This window comes from Lissotriton helveticus, chromosome 2_1 (assembly GCF_964261635.1).
Source record: "Lissotriton helveticus chromosome 2_1, aLisHel1.1, whole genome shotgun sequence".
Classification (NCBI taxonomy): Eukaryota; Metazoa; Chordata; class Amphibia; order Caudata; family Salamandridae; genus Lissotriton; species Lissotriton helveticus.
In genome coordinates this window covers 1,122,286,934-1,122,313,699 of record NC_136059.1, presented here as the reverse complement: position 1 = coordinate 1,122,313,699, position 26,766 = coordinate 1,122,286,934, and the positions used below count along the sequence as shown (strand labels likewise).

General features: G+C 44.1%; 1 protein-coding gene across 1 annotated transcript in view; it reads left to right on the top strand.

Moving 5' to 3' along the window:
• FOCAD (focadhesin) overlaps positions 1-26,766 on the top strand; it is a 1,210,644-nt gene that overhangs the window by 112,434 nt on the left and 1,071,444 nt on the right. The window contains exons 4-5 of the mRNA XM_078675948.1: positions 17,087-17,241; positions 25,370-25,474. Of these exons, the coding sequence (XP_078532074.1) occupies positions 17,087-17,241; positions 25,370-25,474 (260 nt within the window). The remainder of the gene's footprint in view (positions 1-17,086; positions 17,242-25,369; positions 25,475-26,766) is intronic.

Sequence of the window (26,766 nt, the reverse complement as noted above, 5' to 3'; positions counted from 1 at the left end):
GGAGGACCTTTGTTTGGTTTACAGGCCCTTTCGGTATATTAACCAACTTTTAGGTGGACCGATTACTGAAGAGCATGCTGTTCCGCTGTCTGCGTCTATCATCTTTTAATAAGGTAATCTAATTCCCCTTGCTGAGGTATAACTCTAAGGTAATCTAATTCCCCTTGCTGAGGTATAACTCTGAGGTGGCGCTTTATATATCAATCGAAGCCAACCGGAGGCTATTTTTTGCATTGCAGGATCGTTTGTGATTTTAACCCATTTTGGAGCGTAACTACTAGAACTGAGGACATAGTATCGCGGTGCACATGTACCATCCCTAAATAAGGTAACTAGAGAACTCGAACCGAGCCTTGATCTCCTTTGTAGTTCATCTCTTTGCCACATTAGCGACTATATGAGATTAAGTTTTACCTTGCAGAACCTGCCGGGATTCGGTTGTTGTTTTTTCCTGCATTTATCAGAACTGAGGACGCTGCCCTGCAATTCTCGTCCTTATTTATCAGGTTTTTAGATATCTTTTGTTCTGAAGTGACCCTGGTGGGGATCACGTTGAACCACCCCCTTAGGTTAACCTAACAGGAAAATGTATTCTTATTGTGGTAGGACCGCAGGGGCACCTATCATCAGTTGACCTGTAACCGGCTGAGAGACTATCTGCGCCACCTAATTTAAGGTAAAATCATCCGCTGACCATATATTGGTGCGGTCTGTCACCTTATTACATCTCTTTAAGACGTTGTTCTATCGTTTTTTCCTGTCCCCCACCCTATACCTTATCTGAAATGTAGTCCATCTTGTCCATCATAGGATTATCTCCGGATGGAGGATCTGTCCTATATTTTCACAGCGTCCCCCTTGAAATAGAATCTGATTATTCCTGGACTCTGATCTAACGTCTTGTACCCTCCTAGTGTGAAAAAAGGTAATTCTCCTAAACTATGTAATGTGATGTATCCCCCTGTGGCTAATCCGAGGGCTGTTCTTTGCCGTAAGGAATCTCCCAGTCTCCCCCTGTAAAGGAGCTTAAATCTTGGGCTCCCCTTTTATACAGATAGATACCTCTGTATGTCTGAAACAGTTGTCTGAATATCTGATCAAACTCGTGAGCACACGCCCCTAGAGGAATTATCCAATACAATGAGTGACGCTTACCTATCAGAGTGTTGACCTAGACCTAGACCAATTTGTCTAACAATAGAAATGAGTGTTCTTCAACAATTTTTGTCCATACTGTATATATAAATTGTGTATTTAAAAAAAAAGAATCGTCTTCATAATCAACTGTGAGAAATGCTTGTAAATGTTTTAAAATAACTATGTTGGAGAATGTTATATGATTAAATGTACATGAACCTGTGTCCTTAACTAAATCCTCTCTTATCCGCAGTGATCTTGTCCTGCCCTCTCCCATGGCCCTCCTCGCCCTGACAAAGATGCAGCCTAAATAGGCACCGCATCAAAACGCGCGTCGGCGTGACCTACTTGGATGGCATTTTGTGTAGCGCAAGCTTCTCCATCCCATCTATTGTGCCCTGCCTCCATGTTATAGTTTCAGTCCGAATGGCCATTGAAAAATTTCCCCCCCGGACTGCCATGCATCCCTCTTATGGTTTGTGTATGAATGTGTAAATACTGTGCTGACTGAGGTTATGAATGAGAATACATGCTTTGGATGACTGTGGGAGAAAGTGGGATATGATGAAATGTTTTTGATTTATACATTTTTGTGACCCATTGTATATTTAGAATCTATTTCCGATCAATCACAAATAAAATATATCTATTTTTCATAGAGAATTGTTTGGACCTTGTGTCATTCCATGTCTGCTCTGATACGGTTACCCTTGTCACCTTTCATATAACATGAGGATTCTCGAGTAGGACCTTAAAATTTAACCCTGGCAGGGTTCTCTTCTTTTCTATTTTGCTGACAAAACTCACATAGTGCAGCACTAATGAATAACATCGTGCGCAAAAAATACAAAACAACATTAGACATCTCTAATGGATTCTTTTGTCAAAACATTGCACCCGAAAGCAGGTATTTGACCGCTTTCTCAATAATGGGCTCGCAGAAAAAATTCTGTCGACTCCCACAGGGGTTCAAGAACAGTCCAGGATTATTCTCAGCAAGAGTAACAGAGTCACTACAACTGTATGATGATGAGGCATTATCTTATGTCGATGACATCTATCTAACAGATGATGACTTGGATACTCACTTGAAAAGAGTGAACACCATAATACTTGGGTTCGCAGCAGAGGGTTACAAATTCAACTTTAAAAAGTCACGAATTGCCTATCTAACTGTCCTGTTTTTAGGATATGAATTATCAAGTGAAGGCAAAAGCCTGGCAGACAATTTCTTAGAAAAATGCGCTGTAATCCAAGCACCAAAAACGCTGAAAAATTTACAATCAATTCTAGGTTTCCTGAATTTCGGAAGAACTTACATTCTAAATTATGTAGAGAGGGTTAAACCTCTCTACGAACTAATAAGACCAGATTTTAAACCAATCAATTGGACTCAAAAACACACAGAAATTTTGAGATCATTGCAAACAGACATGTTAGCAAAAACAAAATTGCAAACTTGCGATAATACACGCAACCTTGTAATCCGAGTCATCCCAGGAAGATGAGGATTCACGTACCTGACCTCTAATGAGGGAGAAAAGGTACCAATAGCATATAAATCACACTTGTACTCACAAGCTGAAAAAACATTCAGTCTTGCGAAAAATGTTGTAAATGCGGTTCAAACAGCTGTAGCAAAAGAAAGAGCCCAGGCCCAAGGCAGACGGATTACTGTTTTAACAGCAGAATCAGCCTTCGAGGCATTAACAAGCCCATGTAATTTAACTACCGTGGCATTAGATCCAAAATGGATACAATGGGAAAATTCTCTTGCTACAGAAAAAGTGAAATACTATTTTGACCCGGAAATGAAAAAAATGAAATATCTAACATATGAAAAAGAATATCCTCTGCCTGATGACATTCTGCCCATACAACATTACGCCTGCGTAATATTCTCAAACAGTTATGCAGAACCCTCAGTTTGGGGTAAACAAGCTTACAGTGCTGCGTGCGCGATTGTTAAAGGTCGTTGGCACGAAGGGAATTTTAGACCACTGGTCACTAAAACACAATCTCTAGGAGATTGTACAGCTCAACGAGCTGAACTACTAGCATTTAAGATGGCGCTTGAAAATACCGATCGCGAATTCCCCAACACTCATAGTGTGCGATTCATATTACTGCGTACAGTCTTATAATGAATACTTGCAGAACTGGGTTGAAAACGGTTTCAAAGACGCAAGAGGTGGCACAATCAAGCATAAAACGCTTTGGGAACAAGTAGTTCTTTTACAGAAAGAACTACAAAAGACTCATGTGATACATACACTGAGTCACCAACGTGATGGCGTTCACGTTGCGGGGAATTCATTGGCTGATGAAGCCGCGAAGGCAGCTGTGCAAACGGCTTCCGTAGCTGCTATCACCCGGTCAAAAACAAAAATAGACAGCGAGATACTGCAAGCTGTCAGTGCTACAGTGAAGAATGAGATTAAATCACTCCCGAAAGGCTTTCCAGTAAAGTACTCATGCATAACTGATGCGAATAACGTTCCATTTGCTCGAATCTCTGGAGTGGGGAATAGGGCAATTCCAAACATGGAACATAGGTTAGGACTAATTACAGCGGCACACGAAGGGCTAGCTTCTGCACATGCTGGTGTTTCCGCAACAGTATCGTTATTAAAACAGAGATACTGGTGGCCGTGCATGAGAAAACAAACCAGGAACTATGTTCTAGAATGCGCAATATGTCAAAGGATGAAAGTTTCAACAGTGAAACGACCAGCACAGACGCCCCTTCTAATCTCGGATAAACCATTAGCGTGTATTTACCTGGACCACTGTGGTCCCTTACAAAGGGATGGTAACTATAAATACATCATGGTCGCAGTGGATTCATGCACGAGTTTCATTTGGATATGGCCCCAGCGCTCGGCTGACGCCAGAACTGTTATAAAAGATTTGCGAGTCTATATCGGCACATACGCAATTGGCATGCTACATTCTGACCAGGGTCCTGCTTTTAGCTCTCGAGCTTATAAGGAGGCCATGACCAGCATGGGCATTGCATTGCGGTATTCTTGTCCCTTCCATCCTGAGGGAAACGGGATTGTAGAAAGAAAAAACCGAGACATAAAGCAATCTATAACGGCAAAGGTATTAGGTACGGGTGATGGGTGGGTCAAACATTTAACAAGTGTCCAACGTAGTCTTAACAATCTGCCAAGAAATTCTCTAAAAGGTTTCAGTCCGTATGAACTATTGTTCGAGACTAGAACTTTTAAACCCCGATCTGCTTCTAAACAAGAAGTATGGTTCACAGAGGATTTAAGATTGCTAAAACTAACCACAAGAAAGTTAGAACAATTCTGGAGGGGAACTCACAAGGCAGCGGATAGGGAGAATTACAAGATCTCTCAAAACATCTATCACAAAGCCATCCGGGCTGCACGAAAACAACACATAGCAGCACAACTATCAGCAGCAGGAAACAATGCAAGGGTTTTGTATCAAGTTCTTCAAACCTTCACTAAACCTGCTGCCTGTGAGACCATCGAGATAGCATCCCAGGAACTCTGTGACAACATCTCCCAATTTTTTACCAAAAAGATCGAGGGTATATATGACAAAATAATAGCTACCAAAGATAACACCAAAAATAAGACCATAGTGGACAACATGGTACATCTAGTCACTGGAGCACATATGAATATCAATTGCCCTAACAAGATGGCAGAATTCCCTCGAATAACAACGGAGGAGGTAATTACTTTAATTAGCCAGACAAAAAGCGGGTGCCCCTCTGATATCATCCCGGCACGCATTATGCTGTTAGTGGCTAATGTTTTGGCTACAGGAATCCAGCATGTAATCAACCTGTCCCTGAGCACAGGGGAAGTCCCCCTAGATTGGAAGCGGGCACTGGTGAAACCACTGAGGAAAAACAACACCATCCCCTGGACTGAATTGACAAATCTAAGACCTATCTCACTCCTTCCATTTTTTGGGAAGCTGACGGAGAAATTTGTCAATCGGCACTTGTCAAATTTCATCGAAAGTGCAGAGGGGCTGGATCCCTCCCAGTCTGGGTTTAGGCCTAGGCACAGCACTGAGACTGCCCTGTTGTCCGTCGCTGACGATCTTCATATGCTACAGGATGGGGGTTTTTCCGTTATCCTGGTGCTTTTAGATTTGTCAGCGGCGTTTGACACGGTGTCACATGACATCATGACCTCCAGACTAATTGACATCGGTCTGGAAGGCAGGGTGCTGGCCTGGCTAAGGAGTTTTCTCACTAAGCGTACCCAAAGTGTCATCATGGGGACGTATCGGTCGGAGGAGGTGGAGATCTCTAAGGGGGTGCCACAGGGCTCATGTCTGAGCCCTACTTTATTTAACATCTATGTGGCCCCCCTGTCGAACATCATGGGATCCCACGGTTTTATCCCGGTATCGTATGCGGACGATACACAACTCCTCTTTCCGTTTCAAACTTTGACATCTGAAGTGCGAAACTCCTTTGCCCGGGGTATGACAGAAGTGGCCCAGTGGATGGCCTCGAACTTCTTACAGTGCAACGTTTCCAAAACGGAGGTGATGCTCATTGGGGAAGCTAAACGCCTGTGGACTCCTGACTGGTGGCCGCAAGATCTGGGCCCAGTCCCTGAACCTAAACAGTGCGTGAAAAATCTTGGAGTTAAACTGGATCAGGAGCTTTCCTTGAAACAACATGGAAACCAAGTGGTTGGCTCCTGTTTCCATATCACTGGGCTTCTCCAAAAAGTGTTCCCCCTGCTCCCTGATACCACTAGAAAAACCTTGGTACAGGCGCTTGTGTTGAGCAGGCTTGATTACTGTAATGGATTGCTGTTAGCTGCCAACGAGGGGGTCATCTCCAGATTGCAGGTTGTGCAAAACACTGCTGCACGCCTTGTCCTCAATGCCCCTGCACGTACTCCATCTAAACCCCTGTTAATTAAGCTTCACTGGCTTTCAGTGAAACAGAGGGTATTGTTTAAGACATGTTGTGTCATCCATAAGTGCCTCACAGGGAAAGGCCCAGAATATCTGACAAAAAAATTCAATGCATACGCTCCCTCCCGATCTCTTAGATCGGAGATCAAGAACTCCTATGTGTTCCTAGGATTAAGAAGGCTAGGCAAGGGGGTAGGGCCCTGTCTGTGGCTGGCCCAAAGCTGTGGAACAATCTCCCCAGAGAGATCAGACAGTGTAGGGAACATCTTCCTTTTAGGAAGAAACTAAAAACTTTCCTTTTTCAATACTAGTTTATCCGACAAAGGGAAATAATGCTACACTGTAGGACCTGCTCTGTTCAAAGATGACGCCAGGGGCGCGGAGATACTCCTTCGGGAGTCGATTCCCAGCGCGGTATGAGTCTAATAAATAAATAAATAAATAATAAATGCATATCCAGGACCTTGATAGTCAGACTTCAGTGGTAGAAGGAAAATGCTTTGATATCAAAGATCGTTTGGCTATTTTACAGGACTTAAATGAAACAAGAAAAGACCTGAGCAACGTAAAGCTAAAACAACAGCCAACAGCCACTGAAGAGAAACCTCCTGTCCCAGCAAGGCCTGTCTGGATTCCAAAGATTGGGGATCTGGTCAGAGAGAAGATCGCGGTGAAGAAGGAATTTGGGCCTTCTTACAGAAAAGCAGTACCTGTCTTAGCTGTCAACGGAACAAGATCAGTTGTACTACCGCCCCTTGCTGGTAAAAAGGAGAACCGAGTAGTATCCATCGACCTGGTTAAACCACAATCATGTGACCAATAATAAGTAGTAGGCCAAGTGGACTCCCAAGAAATAGCAGAACGCCAAAGTTTGCTACAAAACAAGAGGTTCAAACTGAGAGACTAATCACATTTGATGAAGCTACAGTGAATGAACAAGGACTATGTAACAAAGCCATGGAACTTATGCCTCTTAAAACCCAAATTGCAACAGCTCGTCAAGAAACACCTGTCTACAACGATGTAGCCTCAGACTATGCTAATGAAACAAAGAAAATTCCAAAAGCAAATGAAAATCCGGAAGCAATTCCAACAATTGACAGAACTGCATCAGGCTACTTCATCAATTTCGATGACTTTTCTGAGGATCCAAGCGAACCTGAGGAACAGCCAACAGAAACAAAGACTTTTAAAGACAAAGCAAAAGAACTCTTTCATCAACTCAAAGAAACCTATCTGATTTCTCCATGGATTGAATTTTGGTTTGTGCTAGGTGTACTTTTCCTCCTGCTTTGGCTCATCATGGTACAGTGCTTGGGACATTTCATTGAGGGAAAATATAGTACAATGGACACAGCAAGTCAGAACATCAACTTGGTCCTAAAGCCACACAAGTCATCCCACATTGAGAAAAGAGAACTATCATCAGTAAATTTCACAGCCAATCCAATACCCGGTGGGATAGCTTGGGACAAAACAGATTATGAAATCTATGGCCCGGTCGAGCTCTTGAAGTATCCACATCAATTCAAGGTTTCATTAAGTGACTTTGTAAAACCGAGCACATTCTCTGATGATTGGGACTTTGAAAGTATTAATGATATGATGTCAGATTTAGTTATGTCAGCAAAATTTACAGAACATGATTATTTACTGGGTTCATCAAATTATTAACAGATGTACTGCTACAATCACTATGCTAACCATTATTTGCATAAATCTGCTCAACCTAGAAATGTTTTTAATTATAATCAATGGGAACATTGTGCAACTCCACCAAAAGGCAGTTCAAAAACATTTTTTGATAAATTCCCATACTTCTCAGGGTTTAACACAAGTGATGCAGAAACTTTTTATTACAAACTGTTAAATAAGACAGGAATGAAAACCATGCTGACAAACACTAAATTAATCTATTCAGAAACATTTTTTGAAAAAATGACTACATTTGGTTTTGATTTTTGGAAAAATAATTTTGAAACAAAAAACATCTGGGGTACCAAAGATTGGCAGGTCCAAGGTATAGAATCATTATTTAGAGCCTGCATGATCCCAGAACAAATTATATTCTTGAATGATACCATTCAATAGACAACCTGTCTTGGCCTAGCCAAAATTAAAGACTTAAACAAACCGTCTATTCCAAAACCAACACCTGACAGTAATAGCACTACAGATGTTGAGATAGACGTATCCCATATTTTTAGCCAAAACAGAACACATCCTGATTGGAAAAAATGGTTGATCTGGCCCACAGACACAAATAACTGTCAAGATAGATTCCTGAACAAAATACAGGGGTTCAAATTGACAAGCCAGACCCTAGATACTCCCAGAGACAACATCCAGGGATAGTTACAACATACATGTAGGAAAACTCTGCCTCGAATGGCTACAGACATCCACACTGGCAGAAATTAAGCAACACTTGACTTTACTTAAAGAAGGTGCTGACTTGCGTGATTTCATAATGGGACCACGCAAACAGCGTCAAAAACGTTTCATAGCGGCCAGTATATATGCGGCATACAACAAAGCTTGGAAAGAAACACAAATTGAAACAGCAGAAAAAATACGGGAAATTGACCGTATTAATTTGGAAAAAATCACTTTCTGTTGTGGACAATGGGTTAATGACTCTGTCTTCCAGAATATATTCACTGGACAGTATTGTATCATCTGCAATTGATATAATAGAACAGGACTTATTAATGTTACAACATGGTCAGCCCCAATTACGTTCTATTGTACAGCTTGGCTGGATGTTACAAAATCTGCGTTCAGGCTACGTGCCTTGGCGTTTAATCAACACAACGTCATTATTCTCTATCTTTAACCTTACTGATACTCAAATCAGCTTGGCACAAAAAGGAGCGGAATATACAATTCTGAGCATTGAAAAACTTGAGAGATTACCATTGACAATGTCAGAACGACCTGTCATTGAATGGATAATACACAGAATCATACCTATTCCGATAACTACTTTCCAATTTAAATACTGCCAAGAGAATATACGAGCAGGCCAGTATGAAAGGTTGGGTAAAGAATACATTAAGTCATCATGGAAATTACCTTACACACACACATGTTATAGTGAAAAAGGACAGAATGTATTTCTTAGTGGTGATAATTGTAAAAGGTCACTAAGTGGTATACTTCTGTGTCAGGGTATAAACCTACATGGGGCCTGTGAGGGGACTTCAAATAACCTTTCATGCCACCAGCATGGCACACCTGCAACTCGAATAGAGCCATTTTTTAGACAGCTTTCTAACGGGAGCTACATTCTAATAGTGGGCCACAGATGTTGTGGATGGTGCCAGGAAAAGCTTATCTAGTAAGCGTTTCTTCCATGGTCACTTGCTGTATGCAAGTATTGTTTCCAAACAGCACTCCAAACAGGGAGGAAAATATTTGGCCATTTTTGAATATCTCTTCTATTCGAATTGATACTTTAAGCAGAATAAAGTCTGTCCTTTTGCAGACAACTGTGCCCTTGACGTCATCAAAAGAAACGTATGATCTGCAAGTCGCAAGGACAACAGCAGAGATACATAGCCTTTTATCAGCAAATTGCCCCCTACATTTCGCAGAAATGTTAAGCCAAATCCTAAATATGTCCGATATTGGAGGTATCCCGCACGTATTTAAGACAATTTTTTCGGGACTGTTAACACCCTTCACAACAGTTCTGGGCATTTTTCCTAATTTTATCCATTCGGTCTTTGGCGGCCTACCACTCCTGTTGGGACTCGTAGCAGGCATTTTATTTTTGATTCTCCTGCTTCGTTATGGCAAGCCATGTCACAGACAAGACTCCAGCAACAATGGAAGAAACGATCCTAGCTATACGATATCGGGACCGCATAACTAAAGTCCTTGGATTAGCCCGGCTAAGAGATCTGAATATGACCTGGTTTCTTTCATTCAGACCCATCTGGCAGAATTGTATCTTACCTGTGTTAAGATGTATGCTGTGCGGAGAAGAATGAGTGTTAGACGTCTGTCTCACACTACAATCAGAAGTACCATTGGATACAGATACTTTGCTAAGTCCTGTAACGGCTCATGCATCGTGTTGTCCCCAGCGGTTACCCATCCTGATGACGGCATTCGTGGAAACTTCACCACTGCGATTAAAGGGTAGTGAAGTGCAAGATGAGATCAGCATCAACCAGGTACGACCTTCTGTGAGCAATGCTGATCAATACATCGATGATAGCAATCATTCTCACGACTGCACAGTTGCAGCATTTTCCAACTTGGTCGAACTTTCACCTGAAGCGGTAAACTGCTTTTTTGAAAGTCTGTCTGAAATGATGTTTTCCCCCGAACAAAAAGAATAACTTTTAAGCAAACTAGTCCACAGCGTTCCCTGAACTCTGAATTCGGCCTTCGGCTTTGATAAACAAAAGCTACTGAACATATTTGGAACTATATTTTTTCTCTCTCTCCTGAAAGCGAAATTATTTTTTTCCCCGATTCCAAAATATTTACCTTTTTTTTGGCACATGTACTCTGCTTGAAGTAGAACTATTCTTAGAGAACAGAGCTTCTATTTTAGGAACTCTAAAAGACAATATATCACGTCAACCTATAGCACATTTACAGCGACTGTATTTTGTGGAGAAGCGTGGCTCAGTGGTTAGAGGCGGCAGACCCGGAAGCTGAGATCGACCGTGGACCAGGGTTCGATTCCCCGCCTCGGCGGGTCTCGGGCTCAAAATTCCACGAACTCGACAATTCTCGCTCCGGTGCCTACTCGAATTACGGGGTCACACTCTGCAACTCTGGGCAATAGCTTGCTTAATCTCCACTACGGCCCCTCGCGGCGGGATGCCTGGCTTTCACCTTGTGGACACCCTGCCGGGGTTTCTCACAGGGGAATACCAGGACGGGTTCCCTAAGCAAGCGCCAGGATGCCCTTTGGGTGACAGGTTTGCGCTATATAAGTACACCTACATTTACATTTACATTTACATTTGTTGTGATGGAATGGTCTGGCACCTTCTTTTTCTGTATTAAGAGCCATTTCATGTGTCATTTTCGCAAATCATTCATGCTGATATATATATGCATCGTTTTTAGTGAATGATTACACTGCTTGAAAAGCGTACAGTACCTATAATCATTTTCATGTATTTCGCATACACCATTTCAAATGCAAAAATGTATTTTGGGGTGGGTTGGTATACACGTGCACCTTTTATGTTTACTATTGCTTAAGTTTTAGTAATGATGGACATTAATTCGTGGAGTGGGTGTAGTGTGTTATCTAGGAAACCTGAATCGATATTCCTATTTCATGCCCTTGTCCGGCTATAATCAATAATATCCATACAACGGCATAATAATCATATCCATAATTCAGTCGTAGCACATGCTGTCACATTAAGCAAGGCTACTTCTCCGGCCCCCTAATAAGCACACCGAGTTCTCTAAACAAAACCAAGCCTCCAGCAACCTGGGAAATCCCCCTTGCTATTGTTTTGATTTCGTCCTAGAACTCCTGTAAAGCACTGTAAGAACGGCCAGTTCTTAGTGACATCTTTATTGACGTCTTATGTCCAACCTTACGTCAAACCCGGCACCTTTCAGGTATAAATATACCAATGCTGCCTTAAGCAAACACACGGTGGTGAATCTGGAGCAGAGCAGCTATCTACTTCCGAGAGCCCAGCTGATGCGAGAGCCCACGGACGCTGCCCCTCCCTTTTGACGCGCTGAGAAAGACGCTGTCTTTTCTCTTGCCGCGAAATCCAGCTCCGGCGTTTCCAGCCTACCCTTGCGGGTTGCTGGGATATCGAGTCCTGAGAGAGAGATACCAGACCTCCTGCTTTCTATTACCCAGGTACGGAGCTGACTAAACCCTTACAGAGAATTCTTGAGTCAGATTCTTGGCAAAACAAACTTAACTTAAACTGCTACTTACTTACTCCCTCCCACGTATTAGGCTTAGGTAAGGTACACCGGGGTAGGCGTATTTAAAAGCACCAGTTGAGTACGATTAGTCAATGTATATATGTATGTATATATTTTATCTATTTTAAAGTATCATATGGCTAAGAAACCATATCAATGCTTTTACAGTATTATTTTATAATCCTGCTTTTACTGTACGCACATTACTTTACTAAAAGTATTGCAATTGTAGCAATTCATTTCTCTTGTATGAGGAAGAAGACTGCTCAATAAATAATACCTTTATTGAAAACGCCCGTCTCTCTTTTCTCTGCAATCTGGTGAAACTAAGTACGCACCTTTGACTGAGTGAAATAGCTGTCTTTTGTTTTCACACGACTCTAGAGATATACTCTTAATCAGGGAGAGCAAAGTTGTCATGTTTTATGGTTGTCAGAAACTAAATCCCTTCTTGTCTATCCAGGGAGGTTAAACTCCTCCTCGCTTATTCAAGAAAGTTTCTAGTGACCTCTGAGCTAGCTGGCAAAAACTTAAGTCTAATATAGTCAGTAGAGACCTAGTTAACCTCAGTCCTACGTCTACACTGCTGAATATATTATTCCAATGCGCAGAGCCTATTGGGACTATAGGAACTACACTACATGGCGCCCAGCGTTTGGTAAGGCGATAAAATCTAACGCAAGATATTAGAGTAACTCAGTCGTGCTTTTTCACACAGACCCTTTCTCCCGTAAATACTCCAAAGACGTCTGGAGTGGGTCAAAGGTTAAAATCCGCCGGAACTTAGTAGGAAGAGATTTCTATGTATAGTTTTTGGTTTATTCAACGTTGAAGGATACAGTGTTCCAAAATATTGTGCACCTAATCTTTGTTTCCTTGAAAACCTGATCTGCAACAAAAACATTTCTGTCAGTAAAAATGTCAGAAAATGAAGAAGAAAGGGAGACAGCTAGAATAGCAGCTCGACTCCTAGAGGATGACACAAGTCTCCTACAGAGTGACCCGGATGCAATACTCATTCCGGTCAACATAAGAAAAACTATAACTCTTAAACTTATAGAAAATGGGAGAGCAAAGTTGTCATGTTTTATGGTTGTCAGAAACTAAATCCCTTCTTGTCTATCCAGGGAGGTTAAACTCCTCCTCGCTTATTCGAGAAAGTTTCTAGTGACCTCTGAGCTAGCTGGCAAAAACTTAAGTCTAATATAGTCAGTAGAGACCTAGTTAACCTCAGTCCTACGTCTACACTGCTGAATATATTATTCCAATGCGCAGAGCCTATTGGGACTATAGGAACTACACTACATGGCGCCCAACGTTTGGTAAGGCGATAAAATCTAACGCAAGATATTAGAGTAACTCAGTCGTGCTTTTTCACACAGACCCTTTCTCCCGTAAATACTCCAAAGACGTCTGGAGTGGGTCAAAGGTTAAAATCCGCCGGAACTTAGTAGGAAGAGATTTCTATGTATAGTTTTTGGTTTATTCAACGTTGAAGGATACAGTGTTCCAAAATATTGTGCACCTAATCTTTGTTTCCTTGAAAACCTGATCTGCAACAAAAACATTTCTGTCAGTAAAAATGTCAGAAAATGAAGAAGAAAGGGAGACAGCTAGAATAGCAGCTCGACTCCTAGAGGATGACACAAGTCTCCTACAGAGTGACCCATATGCCTATTGGGACTATAGGAACTACACTACACTCCAAGTGCACCTCCACCCTCCAACTCCACCCTCCAACTCCAACTCCACCTCCACCCTCCAACTCCAACTCCACCCTCCAACTCCACCCTCCAACTCCACCCTCCAACTCCACCCTCCAACTCCACCCTCCACCTCCACCATCCAACTTGACCCTCCAACTCCACCCTCCAACTGCACCTCCACCTCCACCCTCCAACTCCACCCTCCAACTCCACCCTCCAACTCCAACTCCACCTCCACCCTCCAACTCCAACTCCACCTCCACCCTCCAACTCCACCCTCCACCTCCACCATCCAACTTGACCCTCCAACTCCACCCTCCAACTCCACCCTCCAACTCAAACTTCACCCCCCAACTCTACCCCCCAACTCCACCCTCCAACACCAACCTCCAAATCCACCCTCCAACTCCACCCTCCAACTCCACCCTCCATCTCCACCCTCCATCTCCACCCTCCAACTTCCCCCTCCAACTCCACCTCCACCCTCCAACTCCACCCTCCAACTCCACCCTCCAACTCCACCTCCACCCTCCAACTCCACCCTCCAACTCCACCCTCTAACTCCACTCCACTCTCCAACTCCACCCTCCAACTCCACCCTCCAACTCCACCCCCCAACTCCACCCTCCAACTCCACCCCCCAACTCCACCCTCCAACTCCACCCTCCAACTCCACCCTCCAACTCCACCCTCCAACTCCACCCTCCAACTCCACCCTCCAACTCCACCCCCCAACTCCACCCTCCAACTCCACTCTCCAACTCCACCCTCCAACTCCACCCTCCAACTCCACCCCCCAACTCCACCCTCCAACTCCACTCTCCAACTCCACCCTCCAACTCCACCCTCTAACTCCACTCCATCCTCCAACTCCACCCTCCCTCCAAATCCACCCTCCAAATCCACCCTCCAACTCCACCCTCCAACTCCACCCTCCAACTCCACCCTCCAACTCCACCCTCCAACTCCACCCTCCAACTCCACCCTCCAACTCCACCCTCCAACTCCAACTCCACCCTCCAACTCCAACTCCACCCTCCAACTCCACACTCCAACTCCAACTCCACGTCCACCCTCCAACTCCACCCTCCAACTCCACCTTCCAACTCCAACTCCACCCTCCAACTCCACCCTCCAACTCCACCCTCCAACTCCACCCTCCAACTCCAACTCCACCCTCCAACTGCACCTCCACCCTCCAACTCCATCCTCCACCCTCCAACTCCATCCTCCAAGTGCACCTCCACCCTCCAACTCCACCTCCACCCTCCAACTCCACCCTCCAACTCCACCTCCACCTCCAACTCCACCCTCCAACTCCACCCTCCAACTCCACCCTCCAACTCCACCCTCTAACTCCACCTCCACCATCCAACTCGACCCTCCAACTCCACCCTCCAACTCCACCCTCCAACTCCACCCTCCAACTCCACCCTCCAACTCCACCCTCCAACTCCACCCTCCAACTCCACCCTCCAACTCCACCTCCACCCTCCAACTCCACCCTCCACCTCCACCATCCAACTCCACCCTCCAACTCCACCCTCCAACTCCAAATCCACCCTCCAACTCCACCCTTCAACTGCACCTCCACCCTCCAACTGCACCTCCACCCTCCAACTGCACCTCCACCCTCCAACTCCACCCTCCAACTCCACCCTCCAACTCCACCCTCCAACTCCACCCTCCAACTCCACCCTCCAACTCCAAATCCACCCTCCAACTCCACACTCCACCTCCACCCTCCAACTCCACCTCCACCCTCCAACTCCACCTCCACCCTCCAACTCCACCCTCCAACTCCACCCTCCAACTCCACCCTCTAACTCCACCCTCCAACTCCACCCTCTAACTCCACCTCCACCATCCAACTCGACCCTCCAACTCCACCCACCAACTCCAACTCCACCCTCCAACTCCACCCTCCAACTTGAAGGGAGGGGACGGGGCCTGAGTTGACATGTGCAAACACGCCCTGTGGTGCGTTTTAAGTTGGGGAAATAATTCCCCTTCTACCTTGAGGGCCCCTGGGGGCTAACTAGCCCACCAGGTGCTTCCAGTAAGCGCCACTGCGCTGCATTGCAGAGAGGTGGTCAAGGCCATGCCCCTTTTTACACCTCTCTGCAACGCAGCTCTGTGGAGCTTACTGGAGGTACCTAGTGGGCTAGTTGTACCCAAGGGACTCACAGAATTCAAGGAGACTTTATCCACCAAATTAAAACGGCCACGAGGCGTGTTTGCACTCGTCAGCTCAGCCCCCCCTCCCTTCACCAGTGTGCAAACGCGCCCTGTGGCACGTTTTAAGAGGTAGTTTTAACCCCTCAGAAAAACACACATTCACTGGATGATGTCATCAGTGATGTCATTTGAGATGTCATCAGTGATGTCATGAGTGATGTCACGGACCATGTCATGAGTGATGTAATATGTGACGTCATCAGCAGTGCATTGCAGGCGCGCAAGTTATAGTTAGCTGAACTAACTATAACGGGGGAATTTCAATGGTTTTGTACGAGTGAAATGGCCAACTAACTATAACGCCCCTGAAACCTATGGTTTTTTCAGTGAATATATATATATATATCTCACAGTGACTGTCGCTTCTGTACAGGTTTTAGTTAGAACCTTGTTACCATAGCAAGAGCGTTTTTTGGTTTGCTAATAACTTTGGTGACCCTTAGCAAAACTTTTTTTTTTTTTTTTTTTTTTAAAAGTTCATTTACCGCCAGTCTTTGCCTGAAAGTTTCAGGGTGACCCATCAAGCAGGAGAGGAGAAAAAAGGGGGGTTCCAAAATGCAATTTCCTAATGCAATTTCCATAGGGATTTTTGAATAGCGTTACAGCCCAACGGCTGAACGGAATTACACCAAATCTCTCTTCAGAGCATGCTTTTTGTGATTTAGTGTAAATCTGGTTGGTAGTTTTTGAGAAATTAAGGTTCTAAATGTATGTATATCTGGATGATTGGGTTTGCAGCACTCTTGCAGGAGTCACGGGAGCACACAACTTTAAATAATAGAGCAATCTGATTGGCCGAGAGAGTCCAGTCAGCCATCTTGCTGCTGTGTGTCCTGCAGGAGCTTGCACTCTGATTTGCTAGCCGCAACATGAGGAGAAATGCTGCGGCCGCCAGTTCAGGACACGTGGACTCGGTCATACTGCCAGGGGTTTGTGGAAAGAGCAGAGGTAAAAAAGTTGTATGTGCATCATTGACATAGTAGGCTAGGAACCATAACAATAAGTTCAGTTAATAGAATACTTCCATGCAATGGTTGTTCTTCATCAAAACAAATTAATATAGCCATGTTTTGTTGTCAAATGGCTACATTGTCTGTTTACTACTCGTTTAGTTAGTTTGAGATTTTCACACTGACTCTTTTCATTTCAATTTTCAGACTCCTGCTTTAAATCTCCTGTGGGAGAAATGCTGCAGCGACAATGTGGTGGTGAGGACAGCCTGCTGCGAGGCTCTGGTGGCACTCGTGGCGCAGGATCATGCCGACTTCAGTTATATTCTCAATGGCATTCTTAACCTGATACCTTCTGCCAGGTATTATCCACTTCTCCTTTTCAGGTCCACTTTGTGCTGCTGCGTCTGATACTTGTTATTGTTTAGTATTGTGTATGTTATCCGTTACAAACAAAACATAGGAATAACGGTGAGATGTAAAAAGTCTTAGACAGCATTGTGTGTTTTGCAGTATTCTGTGTAGATGGCCTAAGTATTACATGCATTAATGCAGTTGTGCAGGTCACATATGTTGATATCTTGCAGTGACATATTGATATTGCAGCTACATAGCCAGCACATTTGATGTTAGGATGCAGTGATTGGGTGAGTAGAAGTTAGTTTTACCTTGTGAGCGTGATTGGCCAAAATGGCTGATGACCATTGTAGTACTGTAAGGCTCATCCTAAAAGCTGAAAAGTCCAAGAAATACTTTGGCCAGCCTGTAACGGAGATGTGGCTTCTCCTATATTCTGAATGGTAGTTTCTGATGGATACGTCTACCTTCATATTCCTCTCCTTTGGATATTCCAGGTGCCAGACTGGATCTGAAAACCTCTGACATAGCTCCTCGGCACAGGTAGAATACTGGCCCAGTCTCGACTTCGGATTTGGAGTCGTGATGATGTCCCTGGAGCCGTATAGCTCCAGCCACTACATCATTTCTGTTTTTTACGCCTTTCGAAGTGGGTCTGGAGCTTCTTCCCTCAATTCTGAGGTGAAGATGTTTTTGCTCTCCAAACATTTTTGGTACAGTGCTTGGGATTTGTCTTGGTTAAAACACTTCTGTGGGTGTGATAAGCAGATGTCCATTACAGATCAACATGAAGATTGTGTGTGCTGCCTTGGTTTCAGGCATGACTACTCATCATGTGACCTCGGCCTCCTAAATAATCTGAAGGCCAACAATGAGTTGAAGGCAAAGATCTTACGGCCTGTGCTAAGGTGGAATGGAAGGGATGTAGAAGTGCAATACACAATCTAGAACTAGGGTGAGGTCCAGATCTAAATCTCGCTCCTCCTAAACACCTAGATAAAAGAAGAGAAGTCTTAAGGAGAAAAAGAATCTCTACTTTTTTTTCGAAATCCAAAGCTAAGTCTCTACCTTGTGCTACTCCTCTGCTCCAGAGTTAGTTTAAATGGTCCCCTAGGAGTTTTGCCAACATTGATACTATCTCTCCCACCACCCATAACAATGCCGGTGTACCCTGGGTTTCCGACATTGGGGGCGGACCCAGCCTTCTTTATCCCGGCAGTGCTTTAGATGTTCAGGAGTGCAGCAGTCCTCTCTGGTGCACCTGAAGGTCCTCTAGGACCATTTGAAGTTCCGTTCACCATCCCCCTTTAGTGACAATTGTTCCCCTGGTGCTGTACATGTTCCTCCCAATGTCATCTAGCTCCGATCCCATAGTGGGACGAAGTACGGAGTTGCCAATCCTGATGTCAATTCCAGGCTGACACCGCTTCCAACACCATCCCTAGTTCCAACCTCCTACACCAACACCTCAAAAAACTCCATTGCCACCGGTCTGGTGAGGATCAGCGCCTCCCAGACAAGGAACAATATCAAATACCGGCCAATGTTTATGTCAATATTCAGGCACAATCCACACTCTTTTCAGCTCAGGCATGGACCAACAGTTCCTGTCCGAAGCTGTTAATTCTTGTCCGATTGGGCCTGTCTATGTTATTCTTTTCTTTTGGCCCGTCCTCCTTGTCTCAAACCTTGGAGAGCTCCTGGATCTATTAATTACAAATAGCTGTCGGCCACGAGACTGACTCTTTTAAGATTAAGTCATTTAATTGAAAGAAAAATTATGTCAAGGCCAAAATACCTAATACATTTTCATTTAAACTTCTCCATGTGTATTATCTCTGCAGGCACTGTAAAATATACCAATATCATATGCAAAACATCTCAAATTCTCAAACAGGTTCTCAACACTTTCAGTCTAGAAAATTCCAGCTGGAACATGAGGTTCGTGGGAGGGGAACTGGTCACATGGTAAGCTCCACTAAGCAATTGGTTATACTGCTAACACAAAATCTAGAAATATACCACAAGTGAAATTGAAAACCAACCAGCTCAATTGCGGAGAAAACATCAGATACATAATTAACACCACAATATCACCTCAAATGATCTGATACCATGACCTATTCTCCTGTGTTGATGAGCTCTTAGTCTCAGACTTGACTGGAAAACAATAATGTGCTTTCTCATTTCCCTGACTCACCTGAGTAGATTACCACAATGATCCCTCAAGTCTCATGACCAGGAGTACCTTCCTAATCTTTTTCAGTGATTGGTTCTCAGGGTTATCCGGCTCATGTCTGGAAATAGTTGGATATGAGGGTCTGTAATGGTCAGTTCTTTCAATCTGGAACCAGTGCGTGTGATCAATGCTTACTGCTTATGGTCCCTCATCTCCATATGAACTGTCCCGAAAGCACTTGTCTCTCCTGTAGAGAGTTTGTTAGGCAGGGAGAAAGCTTGTAACACGGTAATAAGCATCTCTATTTCTGTTTTAGACCGCACTCTCTTAAAAGTTCTGAATCATGGTCTTCAATTTGGAGTAGTACGTTTGACTAAGGAACCCCAGAGATGGAGCTTCGTGGCTCAAGCCTCGTTCTCTAGCAGTTCGACCTTCGCTTCTAGACAGGTGACTGATGTATAGGCCCATTTTTCAAATCTCTGGGATCTCTGAAGAATCTCACTTTGCTTACCCACTGCCTTTTCCAGCTTTGGAGCTTGTCGTTTCTAGGCATCTGTATCCAGTTCCACATGGGTTAGCCAGGACTTGAGGTCCTCCACGGTCCTTTCATGGTTGATTATGTAGTATCCTGTAATTCCCACAAAGTTGCCAATCATAATTGCCTCACCTCTGATCAAGCAGTTTCCAGTTTCAATGTCATAGTTGATGTCTACAACAGGAGACCATTGAGGTTGGAGGGCCTCTAGTTAAAAAAAAAAAATCCTCTCTGCCGCTGTGGTTTTTGCTGTCTTTTAGCAGCATTTTCAACATTGTTCCTTCTCTATTAATAGCCACAAACTTATTGTGACTCAGCAGAGAGAAAGCAACACTATTATCCTCCGGAAGTTATTACCTTCCTCCTCCTGAGACCTCCTCTTGCCCAGCACTTCAGTACCACCACAGCTTTATGCATTCAGGCCCATCCTGTTACGTTTGTTTATACCAGGGTTTTCTATAACCCTCTGAAAGCACAGGCTGCACCTACTACCCTGGCTCTAGTCCAGTCATGGTGCAACATAGGTCTGCCACCATCTTTCCCTCCTCTGCAGCCTTCCATGTGCACTGAACAGAGTCCCAGGTAGGGATGGAGATGCTCAAGGCCTCCAGAGGGGGCCGCTTCTTTCACACTCTGCAGCCTATCTGTCACAGGGCTACCATACAGTCCCACCTGCCTGGGGCTAAAATGAAGCTGGGGCGCTGTCAGAGCTCACATGGTCTCAGTCATCTTGCAGTCTGGCCTGAATCATCTCTTTCAATCCAACCTAGGAATCTGTACCAACTTCCATCCCCTGAAAAGCAACACCATTGGTTGACCAACGACCATTGACCCTTAGCTTTGTAGTGCAACCCATCAGTGGTACCTTGCTCTTCCCAGAAGTGTTCTCATACCCTTTGATCCAAGAGAACTCTCTCTTGCAGCGTACTTTGTGCACTGGATAATCACCTTGAAATCTTTGGTGGTACCAGGAATCTATTGAAGTAAACATATACATGGCGCTTATCTGCAGTGACTGAGTCTGAAAAACCATGAGCCCATCATAGCAGTTCCCTGACACTTGGTAATAGAAATGGTCCCCAAAGGCCAGGAGAGTTAACCTACATTGATCTGCATGCACCCTTTTATATGTTGAATTGTGGAATGATTGTGTAGTAGAGACAACCATTGCAAGATACAGGGTTTATGGTCCTTATATCTGGAGAGTGACACTAGATGGCCATTATCAGTAAACATAAAACAGGCCGTCATAATAATTAAAGAAGTCTAGGGTCATTAGCTTATTTGTCTCCAAACATTTCTTCTCAACTGTTGCATAGTTTTGTTGACAGGATGTCATTTGCCTCCTACATTTAGCTCTGGCTATTCTTCTCTGTACACAATTTGGGACAATACAAACCCAGGCCCCTGATCTCTCACATTGTTTGTAATACAAAACCTTTGCTAAAGTCTGGAGAATTCTATACAGAAGTGTTTTTCCTAGAAGACTTATTATTTTCCTGTGTATTGCCCTGGGCAGGAAAGGACATCAGTGTCCTAGGAATCCCAGAAAGGTTTACACTTCTTTTTACAAGTTTGGCCACAGAGTTTTTTAATTAAGTTTTAAAGGTTGCCGAAACTTCAAGCAGACAACACTTCATGACCTTAAATAGGAAGAGATCTTGAGGGGAGGTAAAAGCTGCTTCAGTTTATCTGTTTCTTTCCTAGGGATTTGATAGGATCCTTGAGTAAGATCTAGGACAGCGGTTTTTAACCTTTTGACTTTTTTGGACCCTCTATTAAACTGTTACTGGAATCCGGGGCTCCCCACTAAGTCTCTCTATAATTTGAGCCTCAAAACACTATGCAAAAATAAGTATACATCAAATAAATAATAAAATGTTTTGTTTAATACAGAATCAAATATAGAAAGGAGTTTCAAATTTTTTGTTTTGCTTTCTTATTTGTATATACTTAATTATTTTAATGTATTAATATTAATTGTTTCAAACCATTGCAGACCTCTTAAGTGGGCCTTGCGGGGGTTCTTGGACGACAGGTTAAGAACCACTGGCTAAGGGTAAAATTAATATAGATTGTCCCAGGTAATCATGTACATCATCCACTTGCAGTTGGGAATGTTCAGATGCTAGTAATTCTTAAGAGTTTTTTACCTTGACTGCAACGTTGGGGTACTGTGTGTTCTGCTGTTTAACCCCTGCGGTGGAAAATTTCCAAGTGTTCTTTTCAGCTGGTTGCTTCCTGGATAATTTTTTGGTCTTGTCAAGGCGGCGCTTGCGCTGTGTCTTAAGCACTTGCTGTATTCAGGATATTGCCATTAAGCTCCGCCCATGTTCTGACCATGTTTTTTTATTGGGCCCTTTGACTGTCTTTTTCAAATGCTTTTGTTTGTTTGGTTTAACTCTTTCTAGTCCCTCCTTAGTACTGCCTTTTCTCCTGTTGTACCTCCCATAAACACTGCCCCTGTTACATGTGTTGTTACTCAGGATATGTTATTTACCGTTTGTGAGCACTATTTTCTTTTTGAAGCACACTTGAATGCCGCGTTGGAGCTTTAATAATGGCGGCCGTGCAACTTTCTTATAGCACAGCTCACCCAAATCCTATATATTTTTTTTCATTATATTTCTTTATGCAGGGCGTATGGTGACTGTGCAGCTTTCTTATAGCATGCCTCACCCAAATGCTTAAAAGAATTATATATTTTGTATAACGCTCAGCATGCCAAGCTTATTGGGCATTTTTGTCGACGCAGTGCTGTTTTCTGAGGGCCCCTGTTCCGTCCTCTGTCTCCCAACACCCTTCCGCTTTGCAGCTTAACCCCTCTCTCCACCACCTCCCTAATTGCTGCTTGACCTTTCCTTGTTTGAGGGGGTTGCTCACATTGTACCCTGTGACCATGTCGGTCACATAACACATAAATGCTTTTACAAGAGCTAACTTCTCATGCTTGTGCTCGTGAATGTCTTCCCAAATGTTAAAGACATTATTGCAAGCTGTAGATGAAAAGCAGCTGCTAGATTTGCTGTCGGTGTTCATTGGGTTAATGGATATTGTCTCTGTAGGGGTTCGGACACAGGCGAGGTAGAAGGGAGGGAGTCTGACACCTGAAGTAGTGATTTTAAAGACGGTTTTATTTTTAGGTAGGCTTTTCGTCGTCTGCTGGAGAGTCTCAACCGGGCAAACTCGTCCGGTTCCGTCTTGACGCCTCTGGGGAATACAGGTCGTTCCAGGGTGCTTCTGCCACGCCGGGTATAGGAGCCCGCCAGACCGATAGTTCTTCGGTGGTTGTCGGGGCCGGGGTATCCCTCCCAGGTCAGGGATGCAAAAGAAAAAAGGAGAAAGAGTAATCACTCTGATGTTCTTCTTAAAGCTCTTTGGGGGCCAGGGAAGTGAGGGACACCAAGTGCTGCAGTGTTTTGTACACACGTCGATCCTGTGCCTTTAGTGCTTGTGAGGGAAGGGGTTGTGGAGCCTGTACACTATGTACACTGGTTATCTACACGTTCGATTGGCCACTACGTGCAACCCAGCCCGCCACTCTGCCCTGTACCTTTGTAAGCCACGCTCCTCCCGCGGGAACGTGGCGGGGCGAATCGCCGGTACGTTGGCCTCCTGGCTTGCAGTCCACAGCTGGGCTCGTCAGGATCTCTTCCCCGCCGTCCTCCCTCTCCGTCTCAGCTCTCCAGACACTCACGCTTTCTCCTCCCCAGGAAACGCCGTCCGTCGACTTCCGGGTCGTGCCTCCTTTTGGCTCCGTGACGAACCAGTGGGGTGGAGCCTCGTCATCTTCGCCGTGGGATTTAAAGAGTCCGTGTGCCTTTATGTCTTCGTCTCCCCAGTGGGCGTCATTGTCCGTCCGGGGCCACTCCTCCGGCCAGGAGGAGGCAGGCTGTGTTTCGGAAACAGAAAGGGGTGTAAAGGGGGGAACAGCCGACCACCAGTCTACATCAGCATCAATGTCAACACCGTGGCGTCCCGCGACAGTCTCTTATGTGGCACCTACGCTGGATCCAGTTGCCCTATGGTCGCTATTCTTCATCTGCCCTCGGCTTCCCAGTGCCCGCCCGTTTTTACAGCGTTACCTTCACTTTGCCTCCCCATTTTACTACTAATTTGCTTTCCCTGGACACCGTCCCTACCACAGCTTATTCTGCATGGGGCGTTTATCGCTCACTATATACACGGTAAGAGTTGGTATTTCACACGTGTTTGTGTGTGGAGGGGGGTTTAGATACAGTTAATATACATGCACGCTCTACACAGCACATTTAGGAAAGTGAAACCCGACTTTTAGCTACAAGTGTTCATTTTAAAACGCATTTTGTGATATATTTCATTCTAAAATAGTTTTGACTACAGTGACGTTTAAGCTAATAGTCATGTTTCCTTCTTTCCATTTCACATATTTGTGTTTGTACTTATTCTAAATGTGGCCCCTCCTACCTAAAAAAAGTATTTGCATTGCAGTAGGTCTTGCAGTACTGAAAGTCTGAGCTATTGGCGTTTCAAATAATAATGCAACACCAATAACTCAAGCTTTCAATAAAGTGAGGCCTATTGCATTGCAAATGCTTGCTTCCATTCCTCTATATTGCTACAAAATCTAAGGAATGCCTTCTCGGAGGTTGTTTTTTGTTCTGCCGCATACAGTGCACATATATGGAATTTTTTTTAACAGCCTGCTCAAGTCAGAGATTATTAGTGCAGCGCGCTGGTTCATTCTGTAAGAGGACTGCTCATTTGAGCCTCTGCTTTTCGCATCAGTTGTACTTTGTACCCATGAATAGTATGAGGGAGCAGGATGACAAAGCGGAGAGGTGCCACTTACATCCACGTCTGGCTCCCTAGCCCATAAGATTCTGTGAAAATACCAATATGTACTGTACTGCACCCCCTGCTTCATTCAGGCAGAATATATGACCGCCTGCTGTGTTTGTTACTGAGGGCCGCAAGGGGTTTCTTAACAAATTTGTATTAGTGAGATGCAATACTTGAATACAGTCCAGAAGCTAATGGAGAGAACAGTGAAGACAAAAAGACTGAAGTAAGATACCTATCTTCCAAGTGTATTGGGTATTGTTATTACAAGTATTTGTTATACTTTGCAGCGTAATGTTGGGGGAAGAATGGTGTGGGGTAGTTTCACTGTAGAAAAACTGCTTTCTGTTGGATTCTTAAAATATTTTTCATGTCTCTGTGTGCCCAATTAAAATGGTGGTGGGGAGATCAGCAGACTGGGCACAAACAGGCAATGGTTGGTATTTCTCATGATAAAAATGTGCATTCTCGTTTGCTGTTAAAGTTGTTAGTCTAATTACACTCCTTAGCACTGGATGAACATAGGATAGTATTTTGTGGCAAGAGAGTTCTATGGAGTCGATGTAAATGGTAAACCAACTATTCATTATTTTCACAGTAATGTACAGGGGCTGGTGAACGCAATTGGAAAACTGCTGCAGAAGCAAGTCCTTGAGAATGAAAAACACGCAGAAGAGCCATCTCCATGTTTGTATGGAATACGGTGAGTGCCACAAAGCATTTTCTTATGTGAAAGAAAAATTACATAAGCACAAAATCACTTTGTAGATTGAAATATGTATCTTTTTAAAGACATCTGATGGTTCAGCAATTAATCATATGTTGCTTCTGACAGTTTGAATGTCCTCATTAGTTTCTTAGATTCTTGACCTGCAGTGTTGAGTCTCTGATATAACAGATATCCCACCTTATAATGAGAGAACTGACCTGAAACGTGGTGAAAATCTCTTGCAGATAAAGTGAGTTTGTGGCAAGTTGTCATGCAGGGCTAAATCAGTAGAGCCCAACATTTCTTTGTATTTAAGTGAGAAAAGTGTGCTTTGCAGTTCGTTTACCTGAATTTAATCCTTAGACCTGGAACTCTTATATTCCTGAACAAGGTGTCCCCTTCTGCCTAGTGTTAGGGCTGAAACTGTGAGTCACAGCACTTGGCCATAGACGTGCATAAGCTGCTGCTTTGTTCATGCATATTTGGCCAGCTGCCCCGGTATGTGTGGTCTTTTCTTTTGTATCTGTATAATTCTAAAGTTCTTCCATTTTCCACTGCACAGTCGGCGCACGTGCTTGTTAAAGTTTGCTATAACTGACACGCACAAGTAGTCCCTATAATATTTTGGAAAACGCACTGTGTGCCATAATCACAACTTGTTCTCCAATGAACCACTTATCACTAAATGTAAAAGTCATTCCACGGGAGCAGTTCAATTTAATTTGGCACGGGAAGAATCAAAAGGTAACTGGTGAAACTTGGAAACAGAGCTGGCACTAGGCTCCCCAGAACCCAGTGTGTCTGTGTAATTCCAATCAGGGACATCTATTTCTGGGTAGAGGTGGGCCACTTGAGGCATCCTTAAGGGTCCATGTTTCCTCAGGGAGGCTGAAAGTGCTGGATCCAGACAGTATTGTCTAGAAAAAAGGTGAGTCTCACAAGAGTCGAGAACGTTCTCTACCTCAGACTCTGACACCATTTGGTGTGGCCATAATTCATGTCTGGGTACTTTTGCTCTAGCCTAAGTGCATCATATTTCAGCCAGCCTACCCCTCTGGGCCAGTAGTTCCCACCAGAACCTAGCAAGCCTGTGTCTGGCAGTGCGGATCGACAGATCACCTATGCCCACTTGGATTACTAAAATAGATCACACCAGAAAATGAATACACCTTCTGTAGGTTCTAGACTTTGACATCCTAGATGGTTAAAGAGTGTTCTTCCTAAGGCTTCCCTGCATCAATGGCTGTTTTATTTAACCATAAAAGTCAAGAAGGAGACAATCTTCC